At 45.4% G+C, this 26,183-nt stretch overlaps 1 protein-coding gene across 7 annotated transcripts in view; it reads left to right on the top strand.

Annotated features, from left to right (window-relative positions):
• The window catches only part of LOC134860998 (nck-associated protein 5-like), a 108,252-nt gene that overhangs the window by 76,282 nt on the left and 5,787 nt on the right, over positions 1-26,183 (top strand). For 6 of the 7 annotated variants that reach the window (XM_063877948.1, XM_063877947.1, XM_063877950.1 and 3 more), the window contains 13 exons: positions 3,806-3,955; positions 6,490-6,558; positions 8,080-8,118; positions 8,205-8,324; positions 13,028-13,132; positions 13,912-14,097; positions 14,204-17,727; positions 18,167-18,272; positions 19,223-19,310; positions 22,999-23,319; positions 24,326-24,441; positions 24,590-24,710; positions 24,802-24,977. In XM_063877948.1, the coding sequence (XP_063734018.1) occupies positions 3,806-3,955; positions 6,490-6,558; positions 8,080-8,118; positions 8,205-8,324; positions 13,028-13,132; positions 13,912-14,097; positions 14,204-17,727; positions 18,167-18,272; positions 19,223-19,310; positions 22,999-23,319; positions 24,326-24,441; positions 24,590-24,710; positions 24,802-24,977 (5,121 nt within the window). The remainder of the gene's footprint in view (positions 1-3,805; positions 3,956-6,489; positions 6,559-8,079; positions 8,119-8,204; positions 8,325-13,027; positions 13,133-13,911; positions 14,098-14,203; positions 17,728-18,166; positions 18,273-19,222; positions 19,311-22,998; positions 23,320-24,325; positions 24,442-24,589; positions 24,711-24,801; positions 24,978-26,183) is intronic. The other variant, XM_063877949.1, reaches the window with a different exon arrangement.

Here is a 26,183-nt window from a genome sequence, read left to right as displayed (position 1 = left end):
GAGGACTCTTTAAAGTAGAGACACTACATACTGATATACACCTGAACATCAGCAGGAGAGGACTCTTTAAAGTAGAGACTCTACATACTGATATACACCTGAACATCAGCAGGAGAGGACTCTTTAAAGTAGAGACACTACATACTGATATACACCTGAACATCAGCAGGAGAGGACTCTTTAAAGTAGAGACTCTACATACTGATATACACCTGAACATCAGCAGGAGAGGACTCTTTAAAGTAGAGACTCTACATACTGATATACACCTGAACATCAGCAGGAGAGGACTCTTTAAAGTAGAGACTCTACATACTGATATACACCTGAACATCAGCAGGAGAGGACTCTTTAAAGTAGAGACTCTACATACTGATATACACCTGAACATCAGCAGGAGAGGACTCTTTAAAGTAGAGACACTACATACTGATATACACCTGAACATCAGCAGGAGAGGACTCTTTAAAGTAGAGACGCTACATACTGATATACACCTGAACATCAGCAGGAGAGGACTCTTTAAAGTAGAGACACTACATACTGATATACACCTGAACATCAGCAGGAGAGGACTCTTTAAAGTAGAGACTCTACATACTGATATACACCTGAACATCAGCAGGAGAGGACTCTTTAAAGTAGAGACTCTACATACTGATATACACCTGAACATCAGCAGGAGAGGACTCTTTAAAGTAGAGACTCTACATACTGATATACACCTGAACATCAGCAGGAGAGGACTCTTTAAAGTAGAGACTCTACATACTGATATACACCTGAACATCAGCAGGAGAGGACTCTTTAAAGTAGAGACACTACATACTGATATACACCTGAACATCAGCAGGAGAGGACTCTTTAAAGTAGAGACGCTACATACTGATATACACCTGAACATCAGCAGGAGAGGACTCTTTAAAGTAGAGACACTACATACTGATATACACCTGAACATCAGCAGGAGAGGACTCTTTAAAGTAGAGACACTACATACTGATATACACCTGAACATCAGCAGGAGAGGACTCTTTAAAGTAGAGACTCTACATACTGATATACACCTGAACATCAGCAGGAGAGGACTCTTTAAAGTAGAGACTCTACATACTGATATACACCTGAACATCAGCAGGAGAGGACTCTTTAAAGTAGAGACTCTACATACTGATATACACCTGAACATCAGCAGGAGAGGACTCTTTAAAGTAGAGACTCTACATACTGATATACACCTGAACATCAGCAGGAGAGGACTCTTTAAAGTAGAGACTCTACATACTGATATACACCTGAACATCAGCAGGAGAGGACTCTTTAAAGTAGAGACTCTACATACTGATATACACCTGAACATCAGCAGGAGAGGACTCTTTAAAGTAGAGACTCTACATACTGATATACACCTGAACATCAGCAGGAGAGGACTCTTTAAAGTAGAGACTCTACATACTGATATACACCTGAACATCAGCAGGAGAGGACTCTTTAAAGTAGAGACACTACATACTGATATACACCTGAACATCAGCAGGAGAGGACTCTTTAAAGTAGAGACGCTACATACTGATATACACCTGAACATCAGCAGGAGAGGACTCTTTAAAGTAGAGACACTACATACTGATATACACCTGAACATCAGCAGGAGAGGACTCTTTAAAGTAGAGACTCTACATACTGATATACACCTGAACATCAGCAGGAGAGGACTCTTTAAAGTAGAGACTCTACATACTGATATACACCTGAACATCAGCAGGAGAGGACTCTTTAAAGTAGAGACTCTACATACTGATATACACCTGAACATCAGCAGGAGAGGACTCTTTAAAGTAGAGATACTACATACTGATATACACCTGAACATCAGCAGGAGAGGACTCTTTAAAGTAGAGACACTACATACTGATATACACCTGAACATCAGCAGGAGAGGACTCTTTAAAGTAGAGACTCTACATACTGATATACACCTGAACATCAGCAGGAGAGGACTCTTTAAAGTAGAGACACTACATACTGATATACACCTGAACATCAGCAGGAGAGGACTCTTTAAAGTAGAGACACTATATACTGGACTCAGGTTGTCGTTGTGAGCATGCTGATGTTAGCATTTAGCGCGCAGTACTTCTCAACAGCATGCTGTAGACTCTTCTAAGATCAGAAGTTATGCACAGATGCAGTTTTGATTTCTTACCGATGTCCCACGACCCTTTATGGAACAAACACGTGAACATCATGCTCAAGAACATGTGTTTTCTCAGCTGAAGGAGGTGTTTTGAAGCATTGTCCTCACTGATGATCAGTATTTGCTGTGTTTACTCAGACATATTTTGCCTCATCAGTCAAAGAGAGTAGGAGCGTTATGGAGCTGGATACCACCGCCCGTTCCTCTGCAGTGACGTGCTCCTGCTGCAGCTGTGTTCTGTGTGTTCAGCAGACAAACTCAATAACTTGAAAGGGCAGCATGAGGGACACGGTTCCTCCCCTCTCCCACTCCGCACTCCCTCTGTGGAGATTATTACGGAGCCCTTTAACGCCGCCTGATGAGCAGCCGCTCAAAGTAAACTGCACACTGCCCTGGCTAGCCCCGGCAAACAAAAGCCGAAGTATAAGCATGACTTTAAAGAATTGCCTCAAGCTTGATTGTCTGATGGAATCAAGCAAGATTGAAAACCTAATATATGTTTAGAGGAGATTGGATCAGGCTGAAAACAAAGCACTCTGAAGGACATTATTTCCAATTCCTATTAGGAGATCTTGCTCTGGCTGCATTGTGATACATAAAAGACGAGCTGCATTAGTGCTTATGTCCATCACGTACAACTATATATCTTCAGCTGGACGTTTACCTGTCAAAGCTCGGCTCGGAATGAGAAATTAAGTGTGTGTGCAGCATTTCTTTCAGTATCTAATCTTATCCTCTTCTTGTCCAATGCAGGCCTCTAACATGTCTTTTAAGTAGGAAAAAAACACTCTTCTACTTCTGTGCAGTCATAACTGTTCCCAAGCAGACACTGGACACTAAAATGAATATTTCAAATCTAAATATTCTACTTCTGCCTCTAACAGCTATTCAAATGAAACAATCTGAGAGTTTTCAAGTGGAAAATCCCTTTTTTGATGAACTGCTATGAGCTCATAAACATGTTCAACCTGTGAAGCGTGGTCACGGCCACTAGCTTATTATAGACACTGACTCAAATACTGAGGAGTGACCTTCATGGTGTCTCACGGCCTAAGGGGACGCTTTCAAATTGCTTCTTTTCTCCTGTCAACAGTTCATAAACCAAAGCAATTTGACAATGATATAAAACAGATAATGATTGAATTATTGTAAGTACTTTTAGGATGGACATTTTGAGAGTGACAGACAGTCCTTTTGCATGTCTAGCCAGAAAGTGCCTCATTAGCAGCTAATTATTACCTATAGTTTGTAGTCGCAGATGCCAAGAACAAAATAAAACCAGAGCAAAAGGAAACAGAGAAGGATCCCCACCATGCAGAGGAGATGACAGCCCTCAAGGTCACTGCCACTCTTTGGAAAAACAAGTGAAACATGATTAGGGATTAGGGGATGTTTTGGCGCTGTGTTGTTGGAGCTGCCTCCCTGTTGCCCCCATCTGAACCTCTTCCCCTTCCTTCCGATTTTCTGCCTTTCACAGCTCCTTACCCGTTCCAAACATTTGTCATACCTCACTTCTGAACGCTTCCATCCCATCTGTTCAGCTTTTTTTACTTGCCAAATTCCCCCCTTCCTTCTCTTCCTCTAACCTTTTTTTTCCCTGTGTCTCAGTATACACTCTCAGAGGAAGTGCGGAAACAGTACGAGGGCCTTGGAGAAAATGGCTCCCCGCCGTCGATTCCTACGGAGCTGCAGCCGAACGATCCTGAGGAGGACAAAGAGGAAACCAAACCACTTCTGGAACGCCTCCAGGCCCTTGAGGTAAACACTTTGCCACCTTTTCCTATTTCTTACTACCTGTGCTGCGTTCCTTTGTTTCCTTTATCTCTCCCTACCCTCTTTGTTCTCCTTCTTAATTCCTCTTCGTCCACACTTCTTCCCACCCCTGGCTATCCTTTGTGGCCAGCCTGTCTGCCAGTTGTCAGACTCCTTGCTCACTTGTGTCTGAAAGCATGACAGCTCATCAAATTTCTCCGGTCTCCTCCATTTTGAGAGCGAAGTCATCCTATGAGAGTTGCCGGGGGGGCTTCGGGCTGTCCTCCAGCTTTGGTTTGTTTTCCTCTGCGCTCGTGGGATTTGAGCTCCTCACGAGCCCCGAGGCAGGAGCGCAGACACAGTGATCCACGCTGATTGTTTTTTCGTTTACAGAAGCCACCGGACACATCCTCTCACATCTCTTCAGCAATTAGAGGACTCGGAGTTAATTAAATGTGGCCACCAGTCATACTTTTGCATCTTTAAGTGGCTCTCTGTGGTCTGAGCTATATTTGGAAGATGCTAAAGTTGTAATTAGGAAGTTGTGTCACAGCACCTGAAAGCAAAAAACAGGATCTTCTCTGAGCAGAAGAGAACACGTCGTTGGAATGTATTCCGTCTGTTTTTCCCATCACACTAAGGCCTCCCTGATAGAAAATAGACCCTTATTACTGCAAAGTCGCAGGTAATTGCCTGTTGCTCCTCAGCTGTAAGCTATCTTCCCGGACTGGCAGGAAGTATATGTCCACCTGATGAAGCACATTAGCTGTGCATTACTTTCTAAATGGCTCTATCAAAAGTTATCTGCCATTTTATTCCATTGTACCGGCGCAGGTGATGGATGCACCGCAGGAACAAAGCAGAGGCAATATATCAATGCCCGGCATTGTGCATAAACTCCACTGACACTAAGCAAGCACTGCCCGGCTCCACTGACGCTCTTCATTAACTTGGCAGGCACGCACTGTGGCCCATCACTAGGGCTTAACTGAAAACACCCAGACCTTTGGGAGAAACACCCGCCGGTTATCTCACTTGTTCAGAACATAAGTTCTAAAATGTGGCCAGGATTGTTTATGAACAGGCTACATGCACACACTTCTAGGTATATATTCAAGAGAGGTGTTTTAATGCACTTCTGGTGTTGGAGAGAGGGAACTCCTCCCTTCCTCTTCAGGTCCGCCCGTTGTTGTTCCACATGCTTGAAAGCAGCTTGATCCATCACAGGGAACATCTCTGCAGTTATCTGTTTCCCTTCTCGTTCAATCTCCTGTCAGCAGAAGGAATACACTGAAGAAAGTCCCTGATCCATGGCACCTATCAAACCTAATGTCACCTGCATGTCTTTCCAAGGTTTTATTGAAAATGCAGTGCTTATGGCAATCATCATTCCCCTTTGAAATAGTTTCTATACTTATTGTACAGCCTGAAATGTAAGAGAATTAAGTAAAACATAAAAGTATTTTTCCAGCTTCCACCACAGTGAACGTTTTGCAGTACGATGGATAACTAGTATTGAATCGAAGGTTAATCATAACTCACTTTAGTTAATGTCAGCTGGGGGGCAATGAGCCTGGTGTTTATCTGGAAGTTGATTGGTTGCAGCTGAGCATTCATTTCTAATAAAGGTCTGTAATTGTTGTGATGTTATTGTGGTTTGATGAAGAGGGTTATAATGTGTACTTACTGCTCAGAAAAGCTAGATTTATTTTATTTTAATTTCAGGGTGTGATGTGACCAAAGGTGGAGATGTTCGCTCTGTGTGATGACTCTCTATAGGCTCTGTGAAATGTAATACTGAACTCAAATGAAAATGTAAAAAATGACTATGGAAAACTATAATAGATGTTACTGTGGGGATAAGATGTAATTATTACATACATATATTATATATAGGTAATTCAAATGTAATACTTCATTAAATGTAATTGAACAATGCTTAAAGACAACAATAACTAAAGTATTTTTTACACAACACAAGATTTCTTTAACTACGAAGGTCATTGATTACATTTGCACCCATAATCAGGCATCAAGGCTTCAATTAGTCGCCGTTCCTTCCTATGGGGTATAATTAGAATATTTTGGGCTGTAATTATACTGGTAGTTCCAACTAAAGGGCAGAGGGCGAGAGAAGCTAGGCTGGCTGACAGCTTCTAATAAGCTGCCTGCCACTGACAAATTGGAAACTCCCAGAGATCAATAGGGCGCCGCATCACCGCTTGGCAAGTGGAGGAGATATTCTTATTAGGTTCGAACTCCAAATGGCTAGCTGCCGCCCCAAAGTTCAGCATCATAACTTCCATCCCCCTGACCTTTCTCTCCACTACTCTGTGATTTTTTCAAATTTATTATCGGTCATCCCAGTTCAGCGTTGACATATGACCTTTGTGGAGCAACTCTCCGGTTAGCGCTGCCTGATTGTTATTTCTGTCTCTAGCTCTGTTGTTTAGTTGCATCACAAAGTCTCTGCGAGGTGTGTGCAGTGACCCTGACTCTGTGTGTGTGTGTGTGTGTGTGTGTGTGTGTGTTCTTTGCAGGAGAGGAACTCTACCTTGGCCTCGGAGAACGAGAGCCAGAGGGAGCAGTATGAGCGCTGCCTGGATGAGGTGAGTGCCGACCAACCATACTACTCGCCAGATGTTTGCCTTCCCTTGGACATTCCACAACCGTTGAATTACTTTTGATTTTGCGGGAACAAAAACAAGCTTAGTCAAACTTTAAATGAACCTCCCCTCTCATACCTCTTATGAAAAGGGGGTAGCACGGTTTAGCTGCGGGAAGCTGAACCAAGCTCCAACATTAATAGTCTGAGTTATGTAAAAAAGAGACATTATGGAAACTAGCATGCTAGGTATTTTACTGCACAATCATCAGAGGTGGGAGAAGTACTCAGACCTTGTTCTTGAGTGAAAGTAGAAGTACTAAAGTGTTCTCAGAGCTGGTAAAGGTGCAGCTAGTTTGAATGGCTTTGTATACTGCAGGGTAGCTGCTGAATTTACTGCAGGTGGAACTAAAGTCTGATTTAAGGGCTGATCATATTTCCCACCGTTAATCCAGACCTGTAAAGTCACTGGTTTGTGTGTTGAAATGTACACACCTTCCCCTGGAGTGATCTGGTGTTGCTGAAGTGTAACAATGGCCCTTCTGTGCCCTCTGGTTATTTGTGAGCTTGATAAGTGCTGTTTAAGGAGTCACGCGAGGGAACTAAACGCCCGGTTCTTGGCTGTGCATGCCCGTTGAATCTCTCCAGGAGGGATAGGGGGGGAGCACTGCCACAAGGAGGTATGTCCAGCAGGGACAAGTTGCCAAACCCATCCTGGAACAAAGAGAGGAAAGGATAGCTCCATGGTCGGCTAAATTCAGTCCTGGTCTCCTTTCTGCTTTCTCATTGTTGCGTTTACTTGTCAACTCTTTTCCTATGTGGTTGACATTTGAGGAAGAGGAGGCTTGGTAATGATTCTTTGACGGTGCGGGCTGCACACAGTGCAAAGCGCTTTCCTTTTGTAGCAGAGGGATGATTATCTTTTATGTTCAGCTGCATTTCACTGTGCGAGTGCTAGCTCATTTGTCCTTTAATTACTTGTGTCAAAGTCAGAGTTGAAACCCTCCGTCCGATACCATTAGGCCAGGTTGTGTTTGATCACTCGGCTGTTTTACACGGAGCCGGTCTGTGTCTTGCGGTTCCAGCGGCGGGGCTCATTTCACCATATTTACTCCCCGTGCCTCCTCATTCAATAAATGAGAGCGAGTGCACTCAAATAAGCCGATGTGGCTTCACACGGTATTAATGAGCAATCAATGGGCAGTAATCGGAGCCGCTTCTCCATCTGTGGTCTGAGAGTGCAGGGGGGGGTGTTAGCCGCTGTGAGACCAAAGCCCAGACACCTCTGCTTCTACATCAGCCTAGAGCCATTAGGAAGTGAGAATTAAACACTGTAAAAGACATGTGTGTGTGTAGAAGATACTCACACACACCTGCTTGGTCTGTTATACATCGGGCCATACATCAGGCTCATCATATTTCATCTTGTGTGTAAATTGGCTGCAAAGTCGGTCTACAGAGGCCTGTAAGGGTCATAATAGACCTTGCAAGACATCCAATAATGCCTTTTTTCTGTCTATTTAAGGTTGCCAATCAGGTCGTACAGGCGCTTCTCACCCAAAAGGTTTGTTTCCCTCTGATGACATCACTTTTATACTTTATAAAAGAAAAGGCGTTTAGCTGACACTCCCCGTGTTGCTCCTCTCTCAGGATCTCAGGGAGGAGTGTCTGAAGCTGCGGACCCGAGTCTTTGACCTGGAGCAGCAGAATCGGGCGCTGGGTATCCTGTTCCAGCAGCGTATCAAGCCCGCGTCGGACCTGCTTCTCCAGGTATGCTGCCCACTCAGAACCCCACATGCACCTGACCCAATTCCAACACTGAGTATGCAGCGTTGCCCGTCGTCATGCTGTAAACTCCTCTGCTACCACACACTGATCTCCTCCAGTAAACAATCTCATTCCCATGCATTTGAAGTTGTTTTTCATTTGGGTTTGTTATTACTCGGCTCTGGGGTCTCAGCTGGAGACACAGGCTGCAAAGAAAAACTACACACTTTGATTTGGAATACAAAAAAAAGTCCTCTTTTACATCAATCTTTATCAACCTGTTTCTTTGGGTCTGTTCTTCTGTTTTGAAGCAGAGATGAAGTGTGGGCCCTGAAGCGCAGATCCCTTGTTGTTGTTGTTGGTTTGTTTATCAGGCAGGGTTCAGTCTGAGGTGTCTTATTTTAAGAGGAATCCTTCGGACGTTCACCAAACTTCATAAACCATACAGGAAGGCTTCTTCAAAGGCAAATGTCCCCCTCAAAAAGGCAGCCTCCCTTGTGTCACCAACTGTAATAGCACCTCCAAACAGGAATCAAATATGCAGTTTTAGTGTTTGCAGCATGAAAGGACAGATATTTATATCAGCAACCATATCGTCTTTCTTCGGCAAGCATCACACAACACACACTGTATTTATATTCCCCACAAACCCAGCGTTCTATAACTTAGAGTGGCTTAAAATGGCCTCTTTTTCTCCCCTTGAAAACACCAATTTAGTGAAGAATCTGTGTGTGTGTGCATTCCAGCTCGAAGGCGTAATTATGAGACAGACGGACCCGCCACGTTATGCTTAACTCATCTATTGTCAACATTGATACAGCATGGCAGGCCCATAAGTTTGGGTTTGGAAAAGTATGGTTTCACATAATTGTGGAAATTGTGACTCGGGGCTGTCGATATGAAAATAGCAAGCTGCCAAAAGAAGTAACAACGGCTGTCAGTCGAGAGGGTAAAAGGAGAGGAGGCAGCTAGATAAGAAGGGAAGAGTGGAAATGGGGAGAGATGAGATAGCAGAGAACCGAGACGACAAGGAGGTAGAAGTGAGAAATGAAAGGCGAAATAAGACGGGGCAGAAATGCTATATAAACCCAGTTTAAAAAAAGAGAAATAATATGTCTGTTGTAAAGCTCTCTATCAGCTGCAGCTGCTCCAGCACCATTAGTGGACAGGCAGGAACATTGTCAAGTGAAACTGCAATATAAAAGGCTGGTGGAGGGGTATTGATGATATCACTGCGGGGACCAAGAGGTGCAATCTAGCTGCAGACGAGAATTAGGGCACGGTGTACTGTGTTTTTCCTTTCCATATGGGCAGAGAAAGTAGCCCGGCGCGGTTGGTTTGTGCGTCCACATCACCGCCGAGTCGTACAGTAGGTTTTCCCCCTGGAAGGGCGTCTGCTCATTACCAAATAATGACATTTTCATCATCAGCCGGTGATTCAGCGTGAGAATTAATCATAACGCGATCAGGCCGCTCCGGATGCTCTCTCCGTCCATTACGCCGTAATGTGTGGGAGAGCTGTTTAAAAACATCTATATTTATCACAGGGACTGGAACACTGACAGTATGTAATTCAGAAATGTATTAATGAGCTTTAGAGACGCTGCTAGGGAAGGCTTTATTCTGAATGATATGTGAGCCTAAATCAAATCTGTACTGGCATTATCATGATACTTTTAACACGCCCACACACTTAAAGTTTCAATTAATCATCCATAGGAGCAAATTATCTCGTACAAATATGAAAATAATAAGGATGAGTTTTCATTTATGCTGCAGCCTGGAGCAGAAGGAGACCTAATCACCCATATGAGTTTCCAATCGAGCTGTGGACCTTCTTTGCTTATCAGTAATTAAATGTTCTCCAGTTCCCCCGCGGGCATCTTGAGTTTCTCTGATAAAGAACCACAATGCTTTTTAAATGGATCAGTCAGACGCCATCCCTGCCTTCAGCTGGGTTGGTTTGATGGAAAATGCCATGTATTGATTTCAGAGAAATTAGAATAATAACAAACCATGCTCTGTTTGCAAATTAAGGAGGTAACCGGTGCTCCATCCATTTATGCTGCTGAGTCGTGTTGCTGCAGCCATGAGCTGAACCATGCAAAAAAGTTTGGAATGACATTTTTTTAAGAAGTTAGGCAGAGAAAAAGCAGTGATAATATATTTGCAGCTTTTGAGATATTTTTCAGATAAGACAGCTGAGGCTATGTCTCATATCCTGCTTATCAGGCTTCATGCTGCTGCAGCTTTAGGAAAATCCTTTGTGATGAGTCAGATATATGGATCCGGTCATGCAGGTGAGGGGTTGTGTGTGTGTGTGTGTGTGTGTGTGTGTGTGTGTGTTCCCGTTCCCTCAGACTGCTTGTCGATCTGCTCTTTGCAGTCTCGCTCTACCGATGAGTTTTCAGTGCCAATACTGCTGGATTTGTTTTGAGTCTGCTATTCTGAGCTGATATTCATTATCTTAAAAAATGACCAAAAAAACCTAAAACAAAAAGCAGGAAGCCTCTTTCTTTTTCCTCAACGTGATCACGAAGAACAGATCCATTAGTTTCCAGAGTAGATGTTATGTACTAGTAAGCAAAACACCTTATTAGCATGACGTTTCCCAGCATGCATCGTTGATATATGACTTTGATCTCGGCCTTGAACCTCAGAAAGTTGAAGATGCACATATGGCCTTGTCATCTACCCTTTCCTTGGACGCCCCCCCCATCCCGTGACCCTGTGACACTATTGACTGAATGCTTGATGAGGATGCTGAGGAGGTGAAATTCGGCACCCTACGATAAGATCAGAGCATCCCGTGACACTTCAGCCACTCCCCCCCTCCCTGACAGCAGGGAGGCCCGGCATCAGAGCTGCACATGACTTTAAAGCGGAGCTGTCCAGCTCTTTGATCCTGAACGAATGAAACTGAAAATGGCAGGTGACTAAATAGCAATACCCACGAAGAATAGAGCTCTGAAAAAGCGTAAAAACAAACTTGTGTTAAAGAGCCTACAGAGCTTTGTGTTTTATTCATCCTCCAAATAATTGGGAAGATTCACTTCTGTGTGGAAAAAGCAGGAATTAGTCCGTTTCCATGGCACCATAACCAGCTTGTCATTATAGGTGAAAAGTTATTCACACGCTCTCGATAATACAAAAAGCTTTTGTTCGGTTTTAGTGTTTGGAGAGAAAATTGTGGGATGGTTGTGTTTGAGCCACAGGCCAAGTGATGTAGGCTGTTTGTTCTTCAGAGACAGAACGTTTGGCTATCATTAGGAGCTGTTTTCTTTCTTTTCCCCCACTGAAATGTTCAGAGGACGCCTTTCACTGCACAGAAGGAGTCAATACTAACTGTCAGTACAGAGTTTTATGGGACTCAATAAAATTGGGCATGAATTTAGCAGTTTCATGGCATTGAAAGAAAATGTGAGCAGTTGGTTTTCAAAACTTTTGCTCTATTTGCTGAAGGTGACTTTCTCTGCTGTAGGGTAAATAAAAATAAAACCCAATATATCACACGTCTGTATAAATGTATATACGTATACTCCCAGAGTGTGCACTAGTTTTGCCCGTGGCAGGATACCAGCACAAGATCAAGTGTTTTGTTCCGCCATATTTCCAGTTTAAGTTAATGTGAGCACAGGGAACACGGTCTAATTAAGTTTCGGAGATTAACAAATGGAAATGCATTTGGTTTTTTGTATCCTTCCCTCTTAGGCGCAAGAGTTAAATAACAGAAGAGACTGCAGACAAAAAAAAAACCAAAGGAATCCCTTACTCCCTGATGCAATTATATCCTATTCACATTAGTTCTTCTCCGGCCGATGTCATTAATGACTTTGAGCCGGGGGGGGAGGGGGGTCTGATAGACCAGCTAAAAGTTGCTCAGCTGGAACGGCTACTGACCAGTTATAGAAACGATGTTACATTTCAGGTTTTCAGATGGTACATACAATGCAGATCACAATAAAGCTCTTTTCATGCAGCAGGCGCAGCTCAAAGGGCTTTACTAAAGGGCACACATCTGAAATTAAAACCAACAACCAGAATTTCCCCTCAGATCAGAAGCTAAGAAGCTGTTTGAACACATGCTGCAGCGTAAAGGTATGATAAAACAGATAGAGATCTGGAAGGAAGACAAAATGAATGGATAGAGAATAATAGAACAAACCTATAAAATAAATATGTACACACAATGAAAATTATAACAGGTTCAAATATTAAAAGCCCGACTCAAAAGGAAATGTCGCTAATAAACTGATGAAGGATAAAGTGTCGCTAATAAAAGGCTAATTTAACGACATGTGTCTTTAGCTGCCGTTTAAAAATGTCCACTAAGTTGGCCTTATATTTCCTGGGAGGGTGTTCCACAGCTCTGGAGCGTAGTGGATAAAAGCTGCCCGACCCATCTGAAGTTGGGGGACTTTAGGGCTGAGGATCTCAAGGCTCGTCCGGGGACATAAAACGAGAGTGACTCAGTGAGAGGCCAAACCATGTGCTTTAAAAACCTGTGAAATGTTTTTAAAATCAATTCTAAAAGACACTGCAATGTGCAATGCACAAAACAGGAGTAATGAGCTCTCTCTTTCTGGTTGGAATGAACAGTACATCTGCAAGGTGTGCTGAGCAGAGAATTAACACACTGGGGAGGGAAAATCAAAAGGTGAAATACCTGGAGTCAAAAGTCACCCCCGTGTGTCCTTCCCTTTCAGAAACTCCACTCAAGGATCATGGATCTATCTGCGGCGGATTTGCTTCTGGAGCCAGAAAGAAGCAAGGCCTTCCTCCTTTCCAGGAACACAGACTCCCCCTCCAGTGTAAGCTTAATGGGAACGTTTTCTTTGTTCAGCCATATGAATTGTCCAGGTAACCACAACCCCCTCAAGAAATCGTTACGAGATATTAAAATACAGACCGAACTATCTGAAGCCGTGACCCCTCCTCTGCTCTCTGGCAGTATCATTTGGCACCAAAAGGAATAAATCCTTGTCATATTACCAGAAAACCATCGATTGAGCCCCGCCGTCAGTAGAAATGACTCCATAGGACACTCTGGTACATTAGTCATCTTATGTATTATGCATTAAAGCCTGAAAATGAGTTTGCTCCTTCCTTTTACCCTTTTACTCCTCTGAGAATGCCTCTGATAAACTCTGCATGCTTTGAGATCAGAGCGAGTGAAATTATAACCGCTGCAAATTATAATAACTCCTGTCGTCTAAACGTGCAAAGTATCACATCTCTTAAAGCGATATGGTAAGTGATACGCACAAGTGACATTTCGATGAGACTTGTTTCTAATCTTGAATAAAATAATGTGTTTGCAGCCGATGGAGAAACATCTGCTGGGTTGTGTTGACTGCACAAGGGAATTGTATATTTTTAAATGAAAAAGCACATTACTGTAGATTTACGGAAGAGTATGTGAAGGGTCTGTCAGTGTTGGTAAATACGCTTCCTTTTAAATTAACAGCAAGAAGGCAATTAGATACGCAACACTGCCCGACGTCTTAGCCATCTGATGCTCACATTGAGAGCAGGAACCGTACAAATGATGCTCTGCAAGGTTTAAACACCATCATGTCATGTCTTATAGGAGGTCCAGTTGAATGGAAAGGCAGGTCTCCCTTTGGCCAAGTGTCTGAGCCAGCTGTCCCTCACAGCGCCGCCCGTGTACCCCCGCAGCAGCTGCAGCAGCAGTGAGTTGTCCCTGTCAAGTGCATGCAGTGAATTCTCCAGCGGCTCCTACACCTGGAATGATGGACGCTCCTGTGGGAAAATGGTAAATCCTCTCACTCTCTGTTAGCAGCTTGTCAAAATCCCTTAATGATCTTACTGTAGGAGTTTGCTGATTACGACACATTTTGATCCACTTTTTCCTTTTGTAGTCATCGCTGACCTGGGAGAAGAGGCTGAGTTTGGGTTCGTCAGCTCCGAGTAACATCTGCACCCCCCCGGAGGAACCCACAAGGCGAAAGGAGAGCAACATACTTCAGGGACTGAAAAAGCTCCAGAGGAGGAAGCACAGGAGCTCCTCCGCTTCAGCAAGGGTCTCCAAGTCAGGCGACAAAGACTGCATGAACTCCAACGAGGGCATCTACTCCTTGGGTGTCATGGGTGGAAGCAAGGGGGTGTCCAATCCCACCCATGTGGGTAGACCTGCAGCTGTTGGGGGGAAGAACTTCTCTTTTGATTCTGATGATGCTGATGATGAATTGGCAAACTCTTTTCGAGGAGATAACATCCCCACTAAGGACAACTGGTTTTACTGTAAGAGGCTCTCCCGCAGCATATCGGACAGTTTGTGTAGCTGGGAGGGGCTGCAGGACAGTGGAGGTGGAGGTGGAGGTGGAGGTGGAGGTGGAGGTGGAGGTGGGGGTGATAGTAGCTCAGGACTCTCGGCTTCAAAACACCTTTCTGGCTGTGATTCAAAAGAACGTCCCGAGAAACTCATGAGTTTCATTAACAGCTTTCTCCCTGAGGGAGGACGGCCCTCAGCTTTTACAAAACCATCCCTGCTGCGCTTCAAGCCCCCTGACCCACAGGGTCCTAACCCCCTCTCTGATATGGATGATCCAGAGGAACCCAACTCGGAGTCTAGGGACGTCCGAATGGTCTTTAGCCAGCAACACGAGCGAGCAGAGAGGGAGTCAAGAGATGCTGCCAAGATGATTGTGCAACAGTGCTTGCGAAGAGAGCAGGGACGCACCCAGTCTGCCGACGGGAGGCCCCGGCCTTTCAGCCTGTTGAAGGAGCCCAAGGGAGCCATGCGTACTCAGTCTGAGGAGAGCATCTTGGCAATATTTGATGCAGAAGGGGAGCCCATTGAACTTTCTTCCCAGAGTCTCACCGCTTGTTCAGGGCCACGAAATGGCATTCAAAGTAGCAAAATAGTCCCCGATTACGCAGAAATAATGCCGAGGGAGAGACCAACGAGGCAAAAATCTGCAAATACTGTTAGCTACACTGTTCTTGAATCTCCTGAGAAGCCATCTGAATATCAAATTAGGACTCAAAATAGTAGCAACAGCAGGGAGGGCAGTGCGGAGAGGCAGTCATTGCAGATGACTCCACAAAGGAAGCTAATCAAACCGCCGAGCAGCCGGCCTACTAAAGGCCATTCAATGCCTCCCACTAACGATTCTGCTGCTGCCAAGTCGAGTGGTTCAAAGATACCCGGGCGAAACAAGCCTTTAGCCTCCCCACTGAGGTTGTTTAAGGGCTCTTCCACCGACACAAGCAACAGTGGAAACTCAGGACCCTCAGGTCAGGAGAAATCCCCCTCCTCTCCTGCGGTTAAAATCTCCAGGTTCATCAAGACACAGGGAGCCTGCTCACAGAGCCCCAAGGCGGTGAACTCCAAGCTCCCAGGCAGGGCTGAATTGAGTAAGGGCCCCTCCTCCAGTTCCCCTCACCTCTCAAGGAGGCACCTGGAGTTTGCTGACCATGGCGAGCAGCCGACCAGAGACAAACACTGTGAAACCAGCAAAAATAATCTCAGGTCCCCTTCTCCTCCCCCGCCCCCGGGCCGCACCACCTCCTTACTGGTCAGACCAAATTACGAAGCGTCGCCTCAAGCACAAAAAACATGGCAGGCTCAAACAACCACTGTGAGGGGCCCTCCCCCGAGTTACCACACCTCAATTCTACCAAATATGCAATCTACGCTTCCCATCAAGGATAAAGACTGTTTAGACTTGGATGCAGGGTACGGGACTGCACTTGCACCTCAGAAACTGGTCGAGAAAACCAGTCAGCACCTTCAAAAGTCCCCCGCCACGACTCAGACACGTACTAAAGGCACTTCCAAGAGGGTGACCACGAAAGACTACCTCCCTCCTTCAAACTCAGGGTGTGCTCCAGAAACTGAAAATGCACCTAAAAGCTCAAAGAATGTCCCTCCCCCCTACAGTGCCCTCAGAGGGTCCTCTCTTCAGAACTCCTTTGCAAATAAAAGAGCCTCAACCCATGAAGGCGTCCATCAGACAGTGCAGAAAACGTCTATTAGTTTACCCATATCGCTTCAGGACACACCTCAAGCTCAAACAGAACCCCAAAATGTCAAAGGTGTTGTCAGCCCGCCCGGCTCGGTCATGCTTTCCCCAAACGCAACGGAAAAAGCCTCAAAAACTCGCATCCCGATGGGTTTTAAAGCCTTTATCAAATCTCCCCCCAGCCATAAAAATAGTCCCTCGATACCAGGCAAGCAAGCAAAAGATCATATCAACTCAGTCTCCAAGGAAACCGTGACTTCAAATGCCTCTACCCAGTGTGACAGTATTGATTCCCCCCCCAAGATGTCCCTTGCAGAAGTGAAAGGTGAGGTCCAGGGTAGATTACTGGAGGAGGATGCTCATGCTGTGCTACAAGAGGAGGGGGAGCTTTGTGAGAAAGGGAAAAGGAGTAGTCAACTTTTTTCTAGGTCCATATCTATCTCCACAAAGCCTCATCTAAAGCCGGCGTTGGGGATGAATGGGGCCAAAGCCCGGAGCCAGAGCTTCAGCACCAACTACATCGAGAAACCCAACATCAATACTGTAGATGGGCCAGGAAAGATCAGAACTCAGATAATCACCAACTCTGGTGAGAGGGGAAACTCTTTGTCGCGCCAGAGTTCCTTGGAGGTACCGGAGAGCCCGGTCCATTCCCCCAGGTCCAGGCTCAGCCACTACGGAGGCATGACGGGGTCAAATACTCAGAGCGTCCACCCTGAGAAAACTTCCAAATCAGAGGATGGGTCACAGGGTTCAGCGAAGGGGGAGGCACTCACTTCCCCCTCTCAAAAAGAGGCACGTTGCTTACCTGTCAGTGAAAGGCTTGGTTTGAACAACATCCGTAGGCCAGCAGCCTCTCATTCTCAGTTTCAGCCTCCGGTGCAGGAAACGGGAGGAATAGCAACCTTCCCTAATGAGCCGGACTTTAGCAGGGATGTCAAAACTCAGACAGACTCTCCAGATACGGAGGAGAAAAAAATCAGCCCAACAGCCTGCACGATCGAAGAGAAAGTCATGATGGGAATCGAGCAGAACCTGCAGAAATGTCAAGAACAGGAGAAGGTCACTGCCAGCGAGACCAAACAGAAGACGGCCCCTTCTCTGGCAAACTGGTTCGGCCTCCGTAAGAGCAAACTCCCCGCTCCTAATGGGAAGAAAGCGGACTCCCCCAAGGGCAAGGAGGAGAAGAAAGAGTCGAAAATCGGATCGGTGCTCGGGGGCAAACAGAAGAAGGATAAGAAGAAAAATGAGAACCAGCAGAGAGACGTTCAGGAGGGGGAGAACCAGTCTGACGTGAACAACAAGCTGAGCTCCATCATGGACCACTGCAACAACCAGATGGGTCAGATCGCCAGTCAGATCCAGTGCACGACCGCGTTCATCGGGAAAGACCAGTTTGTGAAGGAGCTTCTCGGCAGGTGGGTGGAACAACCGCTCGGACGTCAAGTTAGGCTGTCACAGAGAAACAAATTCTATTAGATGAAACATGAGCCATTGCCGCTTCCAACCTGTGTGTTCAGATAAATAAACAGCAGCTGTCGGCTTGAGTTATGACTCCACTCCAGCGAGCATAAGTAATTCTTGGAGCAACATCCAGACACATAGTCAGCACACTCAAGGTAAAGCTCCACATTTCATATTGCTCCATTGATTTACCGCTTTAAATCACAGCTGACAGATTTATATCCAGAGTAACTGCTTCCCTTGAAAGGGAACACTTCATAGAGGCTGTTAAACATTTCTTTGCATCAGCGCAGCGGAGGAGCAGGTCAATGCAATTCATCAGCTGGCTCACTTTCTACCTGCTGAGTTGATAAAGGAGGAGGCATAAAAACGGATCAAATCTCATTTTAACAGGACCGCTGTGAAGGGCAGCTGTGAGGCCGCGGCGCCGCCTGGGATCTCCACGCCCAAGAGGCACAGCGAGATGAAGGGGGATATGGAGATCTGTCCGGATACTGCTGTAAGTGAGCTGGTTTTAGAGCATATTGCTGTCTGCGTCTCTGTGTACTCACATACAAGCTAATTCCCACACACACCCACACACACCCACTGCAGCGCCGCCAGCAATACATCCCCCGAAGGGTCCCTATTGATTCACAGCGTACTTTGACTCAACCTACAATTTATCACCTCTTTTTTCCCACCCAGGATCATGTTGTTGTTGTTGTTGTTGTTGTTGTTGTTGTTGTTTCCACCAGGCTGAAGGATTTCAATCTCACACAGGGCCATGCATGTAATACAAAGTTAAATTAGACTCGATTGTTTAAATGACTGCAGTGCAAACGATGACCTTGTGGATTTATTTATCCTGAATTAGCTGTCAATCAAAGAAATGATGGAGAGGAAACGGAGAGTAAAAGGCGAGCTGAATGGAGAGAGGGAATGACACAAAAAGAGTCTCACTGCATAATGTAGGAAATTTAATCCAGCTGATGTGGAATTCTGATAACATGGAGGAGCGCCTTATCGCGGGCACTCAATTTGACAAAGGGGCCATTTAATACCGTCCTCCGAGCTCCCTGCCTATCTCCTCCCCACAGAAATGCAACAAAAGAGGGACACTTCATGACCTACAAGCTCCTTCTCTTGCACCATCCCCAAAACCCACATTTTTTTCCTGAATAACCTAATTAAAGTACGGCAGGAAAGAATGACAATTGCCTTCTTTTTGGACAAATAAGTTTTGCACATGAATCTGTAGGAACTGTATCCCCCTTCTCCTAGCTCTATAGAGGAGCGACATACATGAGTACAAACCACTGTCTCATTTGTACTTGCATATATTTTGCTTTCCAGTCCTAAATGAAAAACACAAAACGTAATTAAAGGATTTTTGAATTAAAAAAAGCCACTTGTAAATCGTATATTTACTTATATGTACTTTTTTTTTGCTGTTTGTTAATATTTTAGACTCTCATCATGACTCAGAAGATCAACCTGAGGGCTGGAAATGACGAGGGACGAATTCCAGACACAGCTTGTCAAGACCACATGCTAGGTAAGCTCACCGAAATAGCTAAAATGAGTCATTTGTGCCAGAAACATACAAAGCCCACGCAACTGTTGTCGTGGTAACGTTACGCCCAAGCTTTTGACACTTTGCAATGAATTCAGAAACTAACCAAAGTAGCGTTCAAACCATATCCTCTATTACTCTCACTCCTTCAAACATTGGTGGTGTCTGATTTGAGCCACTGAGTTCCATATTTGTTTACCTCTCCCAGTGAAGAGCTGTCACTAACCACCACAAATCAACCAGTGCACCGGAGCAGTAACGCGCTTCACACTCGCGGTTTCCTGATGTGATTGACAACTCAATTCCTCCGCCGACTAATTCAGACCTGCCATTACTGTGGGGGGGAAAAAAGCATGTTGACAACGTAGTCAGGTGATTGATGCGCAACCAGGTATTCTACAACGCCTGAGCAGCTAAGGAAGTGAACGAATAGATGCCTCCAATCATTTGTGAGTTGGGATGATGTGTTTGTTATTGCAATGGGACAAACGTGCTGTGTGTGTTTGTGTAATCGCTGTTCGCTGGAGTGCGGCGTGTTTGTCACTCAGTCGGAGATTTGAGAAATTGTCTCAGTGATCCATCTCAAAGGTCGTGATGATAACTCTCCTGCATGTGATGAATATGGTGAATTGGATCGATGACAGATGCTTTATTCGTCCCAAATTGGGATTATTTTGTCGTTCAGGCATCAAAATAGTAAAAAGGTGGAAATAAAGTTCAAAAACAGCAAATCTCTACAGTAGGAAATACACACATCGCAGAGAATACAGAATGTAAGCGGGTACATAAGTATTCTGGTTCTCAGGAAATAGATTTCTCAAGGTGCTATTGACATGACATTTCCACAGATGTTGGCAGCAACCCATGCAATCCACACGTGCAAATAAACCAAAACCAAAAAGAAAGGAAGTTATGTGAGAAAATGGAATGAAACCAGTCTCATGCGTTGCTCAGGTGTGGTTCTGGCCCATTCTTCCACACAAGCAGTCCTGAAGGTTCAGTGGGCTTCTTCTGTGAACTCTGATCGTTCCATAGAGTTCCTGTTGGATTCAAGTCATGTGATTGGCTGGGCCGTGCTGTGTGCTGAGAAGCAGCCCCACACCATGATGATCCCCCCTCCAAACTTCCCTGTGGGTAGGGTGTTTTGGGAAGATGTGCGGTGCCATCTGACCTCCAAACATGGGGTGTTCTATGGCATCCAAAGAGTTCCATTTTGGATTCATCTGCCCAGAGTATAGTCTTGGGAGGAGCACCTGGTCGTGGCTGGTCTCCACTTCCGGATTATGGCCCTAATCCACTGGAACATTCAGACATGTAGAAATCCGTCTGTAACCAATGCTTCTTCTACCCATCATGAGAGGTTTCTTGTGTGCCACCTTGGTAAAGACAGACCTTTTTGCAGGCCATCAGTTGGGACTGAACCAGCTGGTAGTAATTTGCACTGACGAGGGCTAGGATTGCTTTCTAATTACTGATGGCCTTCAGCCTTGGCTCTCCATGCACCTCCCTTTCTTCTTGTGCTCAAAACTCTACAGACATGTAGACATGAAATATATAACATTTAAACAGGGTGGTGTATAAATACATTTACAGTTGTGCAACTTGTTCATAATTGAGATTATCTGCAGGGGAGTGCTATTCAAAAACCTCCAGGTTCTAGTTCTGCTTCTTTTATAAATGATATCATGCTGCAAAGTTTCCAGAGCAGTACTTAATTATGCTCCTGTGTTCTGATTAACTCACACTTGCGCTAAGCCTTCATAAACTAAATATTTCATGAAGCTGTGGCTGCTCAGCGCTGCTTTAATGTCCTGTATCTATAAAGTACAGCGGGCCTCACGCCAGACAAACACATCAATCATGGAAACGGTTTCCATCCACGCCGTTTATGAGGCAAGCAGCTCGGGCAAAAGTTCTGAATGTGGGCACACTGGTCAGAATGTGAGCAGCACATCCCTGGAGGCATGTTATTTACAAGAATAAATAGCATTTGATTCGCCCATAGCGCTGACCCTCATATTTCTGGGAGGGTTTAAAGACAATACCAATGAATCAGCAGTTATTTTGATGATGCTTCTGGCTTTTAAACTCACTTTTTGGAAACACAGGGCTCCAAGCGAGCACGCCATGATTCAAAAGAGTTCTTAAACCAAAAAAAGGTATTGTTGCAGCACAGACCGAGGACTCTAGTTAGGCAATAAGTGTCAATTGTTATGGCGTTTCTATCTGATTTCTGAGGCAGAAATCTCCTAGATAAGGTTACGGTTGTTAGTCCTCTTCTTTTTGACACCTCCTCATTGCATAAAGCCCATTTCACAATATGGAGGTATCAACAAACCCGCTGGAGGCTGAGTACAGAAGTGATAGGGAGCTCATGAAAAAGTATATTTTGTCCAGGTGTTGTTGCCTCTGGGTAGAATTACTGTGTTGGTTGAACCGCCAGGCTTGGCATTCAATTATGCAGCTGTGCAATCTATGGCTCCCTCCAGCTTTCTCTCTCACACACACACACACACAGACACACACACACACACACACACACACACACACACACACACACACACACACACACACACACACACACACACACACACACACACACACACACACACACACACACACACACACACATAAAAGTGTGTTTTTCTCTGCTTGTATGTCGGATACATCATGAACTTTGGAGGATTTTCGCAGCAACTGTCCTCAAGTGACTCGCAGCAGACACATGTAGCAAGCCACTGAACACAGCATGTACACATCCAGGCACCGAGGACTCCAAGTTCTCCACTCGCAGGATGTCAGGAGCAAGTCAGATGAAAACTTAAAGTACACATAAACAAGATCGCTGGCTGCTCAAAGTTTTGTCTCTGAAAGACGACTTCATATTCCTTTGAATTTATCGACAATGCTTGGCATTGAGTCAAGAATGCGTTTGGTACTTTCGTGCATAACGGCACCCGGAGACATAAGAGAAAATGGATCAATAGTTTAAGCTCCAGGCAGAGATGTAAATGTGATCCCTCCTTGCAAATCAGTCAACTGTAATGCCCAGTAGGATTCAGAGAGGAATATCTTTCTGAGACAGAATTGAGAGCGGCAGAAGATCTCAAATCTCCAACGCAGCAACACAGGCATTTTTCATTTGAACAAAGTTCGATCCCAGCAAAAATGTACAAATAATTACCCGGTGCAACTGTTGGCCGATAGCGCTCACACTTACAGGGACCTGGGTTGCACGGCCGTCCATCTGTTCAACAAGACTCTGCAAACCGTGGCTTCCAAACCCCCACCATCTGTTGCTACTTGCTGTCATTTCTCCTGATTAAAACCCAGCGTGCTCTCTGATGAATCTGAGGAACGTGTCCTCGGGCCGCGGCTCTACTGCGTGTTCTGCTGGCACACAATAGTGTCTGATTAGAACATTGGGATAAGTGCATCAGTGTGGAGCCACCATTACTGCGATCCTAATTATGCCAATTAAATATTACTATATCAAATAAAAATGTTCTCTTTTCTCCTCCTTTCTACCGGCCACATGTTACTGAACCCGCTGCAGATGCCCTCTTTACTCACAACCCTTTCCGTTGCATGTGAAGCCCTCCTTTCTTCTCCTTTGTGGTTGTTCCCGAGCTTCTCCCAGGCATCACACTCCTCTCCCTGTCACCTTTAGGCTCCAGCTGTCAGATGAGGACCCTGGACAGCGGGATCGGTACCTTTCCTCTCCCCGACTCTGTGACCCGGGCCAGCGGTCGCCACATCCCTAAATCGGAATCCAGTCCCGGAGCGGTGAGCGCCTGCTCCTCTGACCCGGATCGGGAGCCTCCCTCTTCTCACCCAGACCCCTCACATCCTGATGTGAAAGTGCCTTCCCTCCCAAAACCCTGCCTGCATGCCCCCATCAGCATGGGTCACTCCCTGTCCGAGCCCAGTGTGACCTGCAGCAGCGACGCCGCAGACACCCAGAGCCGCCTGCCCAAATTAGCATCTTCAGGTGAGTCGAGAAGACGTGTAAACTTTGTGTTTACTCAATCAATGCTTTCCTTTTATATCTAATTCTCTCAATCAGGCAGAGAGGGAAATAAATTGTCTGTAAAAGCGACTGTTCATGCTAGATGGCAAAGTGCCAAGCTTTGAAAGCCTCATATGGCTTGTTTTGCCTTTCAGACGAGCATGTCGCTGAACTCTGTGTTGACACATTTTCTTCAAGGACACCAGACAAGAGCTTTATTAGACTGATCAAAATAAGTTCATTTTGAAGGAAATGCTTCACCACGGCCAGCTGAAAGGACTCTGTGTCCTTTTTAGAAAGTCTTCCTTGCCCCGAGGACGACTAACAGATGAGATCAGATAAGCGTGTCAACACAGCCGTAGATCACAAAGTGCCGTCTGCCTCTGCGTTAGCCGGTCGGTCGGTAATCAGATGGCTGATTGATGCCACAATAGCGCACAGGCATGAGCCTTTTTTTGTGAGGCTGGGTTGGGGTTTCATGTTTACACCCTGCATGTGTTGCACCTCGATGCAGAGGCAGTGATTTGGGTCTGAACTGTGGGCGACTCCTGTTGAGTCTCCCCGTGGAACAAGTTGATTAAAAGAGCTCGCATCTTTATCCAAAGCTTCGCCCCTCTTTGCTTTCTATCACTTTTTAGAGGCGCAAAGCGACTACAGATAGAGACTTGGTGTTGGACAGGGGCCGGCTGTCATTGTGTTGCAGCTGAATGTTAAAAGAGACAGTTTAATTGGCGTGGGGCCGAGACAGCAGAGTGATAGTGAGGCAGCGCTGTTTTATCTGGGCTGCCAGGAGTCATGGACGATGGACACATTAATGTTTGATGGTTTGAGTTCCATTCATCTGTGCACAAAAACCGGATGCATAGGCTGGTGTATGGGTTGGCTTGATTCTCACTGGCTTACGTTAGGTGGTCACAGGGTGTCTGCATTATCTCTCTGTAATTTATACGCACGCTTCATGCCTCGTTTCCCTTTTGTTGACTTACAGATGCACTCAGGGCGAAGAGGTTGAGTCTGTGTGCTCCCCTGAGTTACACCTCCCCACAGGACAAGCAGAAGGAGACAGAGAGGAAGATGAAAGCCAGGGACCACGATACGGCCGGTGTAAGTTACTGTTTGAAAGTGTTGAAAATCAACCGCTTTTTAATTTGGCAGATTTAGCTGGGAGCAGAGCGCTGCAATGAAATATTTAGTTCCTATTTTTTTATCCTCTTCACCTTTCCAAATGTCTTTAACCTTTGTTTTCTGACAGGAACGAGCCCTTCAGGTGTGCACGTACTCGGGGAGCAGCAGCGACACGGAGACTGAGCTGGAGGAAACGGGAAGATCCCCGCAGAGGACCCTGATCCTCAGATCCAAGAAGAGTGACCCAGGTCTGAGGCATTTTCATTCCTCAGTAAAGATAGCAGCTGAGATCCTTTCTGTCCTCTTGCTTTTGATTATAATAACTTCCTCCATCCACAGTGGACCCGAACGAGGAGACCCTGAAGAGGAGCATTGTGGAGAAACCCTTATCCATCATGGACTTCTACCAACACGATATGTACTCTCATCTGGAGAAGGACAGCAGGAGGATCTCCCAGTACAACCTGCTGCACAAGGAGGTCTCCCTGGATGTCAAAGCTGGAGACATACTAAGTGTGAGTATTAAAACTCCTAAAAGCTGCATTTTATTGGCCATTAAAGCCCTCATGATATCAAAGAGGTCCAGAGGTAGTAATATCTTTAGAGGCTCGTTCAGTTATTTAACGCTCAGGCTATTTTCTTTTTCTTACTCGTTGTTTTGCTTCAATATGACATTTAAAGTGCATCTGTGCAGATTGTTCTCGAATAAATCCATTTCCTCATTTCACGGAGGCCACAGGAGGCAGTTTAAAGTGATGAAAAGCCAAGCAGCTTCCAGGGGTAGAAGTCCCTTCATACAGTATGAGCTGTGAGGTGGTGGGAGTCAGAGAAGTAGCACGGAAAGACACGCCGTCACAGGGTTTGCATATTTTCAGTGTGAGTCAATTCTACCTACACAACCCATCCTGAGGCGCGAACAACCTGGCTTTTCTTTAGAATTGTTTGCAGATTTTCATAGAAAAAGTCGCCCTAATTGCTTTCGATCGCCTCGCCCTCTCGTGTCAGCGGGTATTTGCCTATTAGTATTTAACGCCGCTGAATGACAAATGAGGATCAGAGAGCATGAAATGGCCTCCAGCCCGCACGGCTCCATGGGAGAGGCTGCTCTCATACCCCTACACACACCGTGACACAAAAATCCATACTCGGAAAAAACATGTGCATGGGAGAGGAGTGCATTCTGGGTGTTATATATATATACGAGTATTTAAAGCCAACAATTTGAATAATTATGCAGAATTTGTAGGTGGAAGGTAAACACACTGCTTCAGCGTTCATTCCTTATTAAAATCGTTAAAGGTCTGAATAAAGGGCAGCGGAAAACTGTTTCACCACTCTCTGTAAGACAATGATGGCTGGATTTAGTGAGTACACAGTAAAATGTCCTTGGCTTTGAGAGGAATTCAAGCAGGTGTTATATTCTTTCTTTAACAAAGCAAAGTTGAGCACTCCCTCTTGAACTGATAGAGATTTCTGATTCCGGGCGGGGAGGCAGTGAACGGAACAGAGCGCTCGATGCGGTTCTGCGCATCCGAGCTTCACGCACAGCTCCATTAGCTGACAGGAGACAAACACGCACCCTGACCAAAGCTGTGTTTCTCTCAGCCTTCAAAAACCCTGTCCTGCATTTAATTGGATGCCAAAGGATTCGTTTGTGGAGCCTATAGTGCTCAACCAAAGCTGAGAGGTCAATGGTTCAACTCCCAAATCAGCCTGTCCGA

The sequence above is a fragment of the Eleginops maclovinus genome, chromosome 24 (assembly GCF_036324505.1).
Source record: "Eleginops maclovinus isolate JMC-PN-2008 ecotype Puerto Natales chromosome 24, JC_Emac_rtc_rv5, whole genome shotgun sequence".
NCBI classification, from domain to species: domain Eukaryota; kingdom Metazoa; phylum Chordata; class Actinopteri; order Perciformes; family Eleginopidae; genus Eleginops; species Eleginops maclovinus.
The sequence above is the reverse complement of the archived record's forward strand: the minus strand, read 5'-3'. Positions and strand labels throughout refer to the sequence as shown.